Raw genomic sequence first — 6,827 nt, forward strand, 5'->3', positions numbered from 1 at the left:
GTGCGGTTCGACAGCGACGCCCGGGATCCGAGGATGGAGCCGCGGGCGCGGTGGGTGGAGCAGGAGGGGCGGGAGTATTGGGATCAGGAGACGCAGGGAAGTAAGGACACCGCCCTGACTTTCCGAGCGAACCTGAACACCCTGCGCGGCTACTACAACCAGAGCCAGGACGGTGAGCGACGCGGGCCCGGGTCCGGGTCACGACCCGCATCCCCAGGGACCGGCGGGGTCGCCCGAGTCTGCGGGTCTGGGGGTCACCCCAGCACTGAGGGACCCGCCAGACCCCCGGCCCGGGAGGAGCTCGCGGGGACTTGACCCGGTTTCATTTCAGTTTGGGTTTAATCCCTGCGGATGGTCGGGGCGGGTCAGGGTCTCACACCCTCCAGGAGATGTATGGCTGCGACGTGGGGCCGGACGGCCGTCTCCTCCGCGGGTATGAGCAGTTAGCCTACGACGGCAGAGAGTACATCGCCCTGAACGAGGACCTGCGCTCCTGGACCGCGGCGGACTTGGCGGCTCAGATCACCAAGCGCAAGATTCAGCGGCGCGGTGTGGCGGATGACTCTAGGAACTACCTGAACCGCGAGTGCGTGGAGTGGCTCCGCAGATACCTGGAGATCGGGAAGGACACGCTGCAGCGCGCAGGTACGAGGGGCGCGGCGCCTCCCTGATCTCCCCTCGGGCTGGAGCTGGCCTCCCACGAGGAGAAGAAAGTGGGGTCCCTGTGGGAACAGCGCGCCAAGTTCTTGTCAGGAGAGGGAGGAATGGGCCCAGGTTTTCATATTTGGTACAAGATGGTGACTCGCCAGTAGCTTCATTTTTCTGGGCAATTAAGGAATCCAGTGCCTTTGGGGAAGAAGCAGGAAACCATCCCTGAAATAACTGGTCAGCGGTGCCCTTTCACCCTGCCGGCCATCTTGTGACTCGTGACTTTCTCAAGGCCTGTTCTCAGACTAGAGCATCCTGAGGCCAGACTCCAGGTTTCTAAGTCATTCAGTTTCCAACAAAGTCAGGACCATTGCTCTGTATTCTCCCCCTTAAGGTGGAGCATCCTACCGTGGCTCTCACCCTGACTCCGGAACTTTACAAGGACTAGGAGATTTTCCCAGACACCAGAGCCCAGGCTGGTGTCTGGTGTTTGTGCTTTTTCTTTTCAAACTCATTTTCTCATCATTTCTTAGAATGGTCATGTGATGCTTCCTCCATGGCCCATGGGAGTAAAATAAAGTGTGAATTTTCTGATTCTTCTTCCTCAGACCCTCCAAAGGCACATGTGACCTGTCACCGCATCTCTGACCGTGAGGTCACCCTGAAGTGCTTGGCCCTGGGCTTCTACCCTGAGGAGATCTCACTGACCTGGCAGCATGATGGGGAGGACCAGAGCCAGGACATGGAGCTTGTGGAGACCAGGCCTTCAGGGGATGGAACCTTCCAGAAGTGGGCGGCCCTGGTGGTACCTTCTGGAGAGGAGCAGAGATACACGTGCCGTGTGCAGCACGAGGGGCTTCAGGAGCCCCTCACCCTGAGATGGGGTAAGGATGGGGATGGGATGGAGCTTTTCTCAGATAAAGCAGGACCCCTTCAGGACTCAAAGGTCAGGACTCAAGCCTGAGGTCAGGGCCCCTTCCGTTTCCTCCATAGAACCTCCTCAGCCCTCTGTCCCCATCATGGGCGTCATTGTTGGCCTGGTTTTCCTCGTGTTGGCTGTGGTGCCTGGAGCTGTGATCTGGAGGAAGAAGCGCTCAGGTAGGGAAGGGAGGGAGGGATCTGAGTTTTCTTGTCTCACTGAGGGGTTTCAAGCCCAGGTAGAAGTTTGCCTGCCTTGTTCCTGGGAAATACCATCCACACATATGGGCTTGCTGGTCTGGAGCTGATGCTAACATTGACCCTTTTGTAAAGTACATGTGAAAATGAAAGATTTTTTACCTTCATAATTCCAGGTGGGGCCTGTTTCTCAGCACTTGAAGGTCAGAGGGGAAGGTCCCCACTGAGTTCAGACCTCTAGAAGGGTTGGAGATGGTCCAGTCCCCCCCACATCTCCTTTCTTTGTATTCCTGATTCTGTCATGGGTTTTTGGTTACAGTTCCAGAAAGTTTTCTGGGGTTCAGAACTAAGGAGTTTCTCTAGGATATCATGATTCAGTCTTCTCCATGGATTCTCACGTGATGTTTTCTTCTTGCAGGTGAAAACGGAGGGCACTACACTCAGGCTGCAAGTAAGTACAGAGGGGGTGCAATTCCTGAGACCCTTATGAGAGTGCAGACAAGAGGCCATGGGGAGGCTCACCCTCCTCAATGTTCCTTCTCTCGTTTCTCTCCTGTGGGTTCTGACCACATCCTGGTCTTGTTCTTCCCCAGGCAGTGACAGTGCCCAGGGCTCTGATGTGTAACCAGAGCTCTCATGGATCCTAGAGGTGAGACCCTGGAGGGTCTTGACTGGGAGAGGAGTTGGTGCAGGGGGCACACACTGGATGGTGCGGGTCTTTGAGTGGGACATGTGAGCATGTGGGGGGCTGTTGAGAATGTGAGCACTTATATGACTGACCTATACTGGTTCATGAGTCTTTTCTTTCACAGTGTAAAACAGCTCCCTTGTGGGGACTGAGTGGTGCAAGATTCCATATCCCATTCCTGCATTATGACTTAAAAATCTGACTTCTCTTTCTGCAGAAGTCATCTGAATGTGTCTGTGCTGCTATTAGCATAATGTAAAAAAGTGGTGAGCCGGCCTGCTTCTGTCCACCATGACCCCTCCTTACCCTGGACTGTTTTAATGCCATGTTTTATTGCCACCTGGTTAGCCCTTAAAACAGAGTCTAATTTAGGTTTATATTTGGTTGGAAAATAGGACCCGTATGTCAACAATAACTGTTTTCTATTAAGAAAAATATCCTATGATGTAGTGTGAAGGAAGGTTGGTTGCCAGAAGGGAAGAACAGCACTTGTGAGAAACACACAAGTGGCACTCATGTCAATGTGAGTAGATGTTATGCTGTAGCAACCACAATACATTTGGCCTGAGGTCACATTAATAAAGATATAGGGAGGTGCTTAACACTGATCCTGCTTTCCAGGTGGCTCTGTGATAAAGAATCCCTTTGTTGCCAAGAGCCAGGGTGAGGTATCCCGCCGTGGCAAAGGTCATGAGGAAGGAGACTTGGCATACGCAAAGGCGGGATCGAGCCTCAGGGGTCCCCCTGGAAATTCTCGAGCATCTATCCCCAAAACCAGTCTGCCTGCTTTATTGCACTATGCTTTCCACCTACTCTTCTAACATAACAGGGTGCTATTCCCGACCACCTTTCTCTGGAAAGAGTTAACTTAGAGCTCCAGTTAACAGTCTCCTGCATATAAAAAGGAGTGTCTTAGCTCAAACCCCCTGATGGCTCTCTAACTTGCCCGACAATTAGAGACTTTTACAACTTGTGATTGTTTACGGCCCCCAAACCGCGAGAGGCACGAAGCTTAAAGCATCTTAAAGATATAGAGCCTTTTCTAAAAAGGTAAAAATTATATTGGTGATAGGTTTCACTGTTGAGTCAATGACTGCTGCCAGGCCTCCATATTTTTTATGTTTTAGGCACCTGAAGGATATTAATCAATGTAATTGGGATATAGAAAAAGGAATATAGCAGTTTTGATGTTAGCAACACTAGACTTTTGAGTTAATGAACTTTCTCTTTGTTATAAATCACTGTACTCCTCTTTCTTTGTTATAAATCATTGTGTCCTTGCTATGTAAGAATGTAACTTTATTTAGTGCTTTCTGAGAGTGGCACCAGACTTTGGAAAGAACAACAGTTTTAAGGCAAATAAGTTTTCTGGTTGACAGACCCTTATCAGAAAAGGGCCATAAAATGCTAATAGGGCTCCTGGCCAGAAGATGATGTAAATCATCTAAGACTTGTGTATACAGCTAGGTATGCAGAGAGAAAGCCTGGTCTTGATAAGAGTCAGGGCTGCTGACCCTGCATAATTTTGTATTATCCATTGATCTCTATGTACAACCAAAAGTATAAAAAGCTTTTCTGGACAATAAAGGAGGGACCAGTTCTTGGAAAGACTGGTTTCTCCCGTGTGGTCTCTTCTCATTCTCTTCTTTTCTGGCTGAATTCCCATCTGGAGCGTGGAGGCTCGCCATGTCTACTTACTTGCCCTAGCTTCTAAGACCCACATGAGAGGGAGCCCATGGCGGGGCACCCTCCACTATTCAAGCAGGTGCCTGTGACCCTTCGTAGATGGTTCAAGTCCCGTGTCTCGGGGCTTTATTGGCTTTCTATGTAAACCAAGGAATACAGCCTCTTTCCTCCTCTAAATTTCCCACTACACTATTCTTTCCTAATCTGTCTTTTCTAATTAAATAGTCCTTTCTAAGACGCCGACTCTGTCCCTGCTTTGACTTACCCTGGATCCACTGGGGCTAGACCCCGGCAATTTGCCAATGCAGAAGACTCAGAGGAGATGCAGGTTTGCGTCTTGGGCTGGGAAGATCCGCTGGAGAAGGGAATGGCAACTCACTCCAGTATTCTTGCCTAGAAAATTCCATGGACAGAGGAGCTTGGGGGGCTTCAGTCCATGGGTCGCCAAGAGTTGGACGTGAATGAGTGACTGAGCACATCCACAGCGCATTACACTAAGCATTCATTCACACCAGCTGTATGCCAGACACATGACACAGTGTTTTTACATCTGGGAAACATCGCTGCAGTTAAAGGGAAAAATTGCTGGCCTTATGGAGCATGTATTCAACTGGTAGGAGACAGACTATATCTTATCAGTAGGCTAAATAAGGAAAGTGTTCTGTTATGAAAGGATGGGAACAATAGAAAGACGCAGTGGGGAAGGTGATGCAGTGTGAGTGTGAAGACAAGGAAGCTGGCTGTTGTACTAGGGTGGTCACGGTGGGTCTCACTGGGAAAGTGGCCTTTGGGGAAAGATTTAAAGGACATGCTGAGTTACCCCGATGACTGGAGGAGGTTCTTTCCAGGCAGGGGGAACCTCCAGGCAAATGCACCAGGGCAGGAGGATGTCTGTGTGTTTCTGTTAAAGTGAGGAGGCCAGTATGGCTGGAGCAGAACTGAGATGAGATCAGAGGTACAGCCAGACCTTGTAGGCCTGGAGGGTGTTGGAAGTGTTTTGACTTTTGCTTTGAGTGAGATGGGAGTTATAAGATTGTTTTCAGCAGCAGAAGAATGTGGTATGACATTTACTTTTTGATATTTTAACTTTGTTGGAGTATAGCTGACTTATAATGTTATAGAAGTTTTGGGTGTAGAGCAAAGTGATTCAGTTATTCATATACATATATTCATTCTTTTTTAGATTCTTTTCTCATATAAGGAATCACAGAATATTGATTAGGGTTTCCAGGGCTATACAGTAAGTCCTTGTTTGTTGTCTGTCTTTTCTGAAGTAATGTATGTATGTTCATCCCAGGCTTCTAATTTAATCCTCCCACATGTTCCCTTGGGAACCATAGATTTGTTTTTGATATCTGTTTGTCTGTGTCGTGGACTTCCTGGTGGCTCAGATGGTAAAGCCTCTGCCTACAATGCGGGAGTCCTGGGTGTGATTTCTGGGTCAGGAAGAGCTCCTGTAGAAGGAAATGGCAACCCACTCCAGTACTCTTACCTGGAAAATTCCATGGATGGAGGAGCCTCGTAGGCTAGAGTCCATGGGGTCGCAAACAGTCAGACACCACTGAGCGACTTCAATGTCAATGTATTAAAAAAAAAAAAAACTGTCTGTGTCTGTTTTGTAAATAAGTTCAGTTGTATCTTTTTAAAAAACTAGATTCCACATATGAGTGATATCTCAGGTGGAATCATTGTCTTTCTCTGACTGACTTACTTCACTTAGTGTGATAATGTCTAGGTCTGTCCTTGTCACTGCAAATGACATTATTTATCCAAATAGGTCCAAGATGGCAGATGAGTCCACTTCTGCTAGACCCTGAGCCTCAGTATGCACTCCACATCAACAAGCTAAATGACACACCCACAGGTGCTATGACCGTTTCAAGGCAGATCATTAAGGCAAAAGTTTGACCACGGTCCAATTCCTTGAAATCCCACCACTTTCCCAAAATAGCTGGAATACTCCCCTCACTTATTAGCCTATGAAATCACCCACTCTTATAAAAACTGACAACTCCATGCCCTCTTGCGACTCTCGCCGTCTGAGATGGCTTACACAATGTCTACAGAGTGTGTTTCTCTCTAAAAAATCCACTTTTTACCTATCACTTTATTTCTCACTGAATTCATTCTGAGAAGAGACATCAAGAACCTGAGAATCAGTAAGTCCTGAGACCAGATGTGATGTCAGTTAAAAGAATGTGGATTTGAGTCCCAATCTGAGTTGCCCAGTTTCACTTGGATTCTTTGTCCCGCATCTTAGCTTCCATATCTTCAGCTCAGACTCCCCAGGGCTCTGCCCTCCCCTTTGTGTGATCATAGTGCAGGAAGGCCTGACCATCCAAGTGTCTACCAGCAGAAAAGCTGGCCTGCACAGATCCATCCTGGGACAGCACCGTGATGTTGTAACAAAGACTGTGGGATCCTGGGGAAGGAGGAACCGCAGATGAAGCTGCTTTCTGGAGTCAAGTGCACATCAGATGTTTCACAGACAAGTTCTGTGTCCTGACCTGCTCCAGGTGCTGAGGATGCAGAACACGCATGTGTACAAGGGACCAGAATGAAGAGTTCCATAAGGGAAAAATAGGAAAGAGAAGGAGGGAGAGGGGACTCGAGGAGTGGAGGAGAGGGTGGAGATGGACACACGTGTAGGACACGTGCCAGGGCAGGGAGGCACCGGCTCCCTAAGGGT

At 48.8% G+C, this 6,827-nt stretch overlaps 1 protein-coding gene across 1 annotated transcript; it reads left to right on the top strand.

Moving 5' to 3' along the window:
* The first annotated feature begins 6 nt into the window (after nt 1–6).
* Nucleotides 7–2,430, top strand: LOC120859564 (BOLA class I histocompatibility antigen, alpha chain BL3-7-like). Its single transcript, XM_040235626.1, has 6 exons — nt 7–172; nt 370–645; nt 1,257–1,532; nt 1,642–1,746; nt 2,183–2,215; nt 2,358–2,430. Exons 1-6 carry the CDS (start codon nt 34–36, stop codon nt 2,387–2,389), a joined length of 861 nt encoding a protein of 286 aa, XP_040091560.1. The 5' UTR covers nt 7–33; the 3' UTR covers nt 2,390–2,430.
* The last annotated feature ends 4,397 nt before the right edge of the window (nt 2,431–6,827 follow it).

This window comes from Oryx dammah, unplaced genomic scaffold (genome assembly GCF_014754425.2).
Source record: "Oryx dammah isolate SB20612 unplaced genomic scaffold, SCBI_Odam_1.1 HiC_scaffold_1593, whole genome shotgun sequence".
Taxonomy (NCBI): Eukaryota; Metazoa; Chordata; class Mammalia; order Artiodactyla; family Bovidae; genus Oryx; species Oryx dammah.

What these genes read in the sequence shown, in the direction of transcription:
- LOC120859564 (XM_040235626.1), top strand. Translation starts at nt 34, where the DNA reads ATGGAGCCGCGGGCGCGGTGGGTGGAGCAGGAGGGGCGGGAGTATTGG. An exon ending in GCCCCTCACCCTGAGATGGG is followed by an intron (nt 1,533 to 1,641) that starts GTAAGGATGGGG and finishes TTTCCTCCATAG; the next exon opens with AACCTCCTCAGCCCTCTGTC. An exon ending in CTGGAGGAAGAAGCGCTCAG is followed by an intron (nt 1,747 to 2,182) that starts GTAGGGAAGGGA and finishes TTCTTCTTGCAG; the next exon opens with GTGAAAACGGAGGGCACTAC.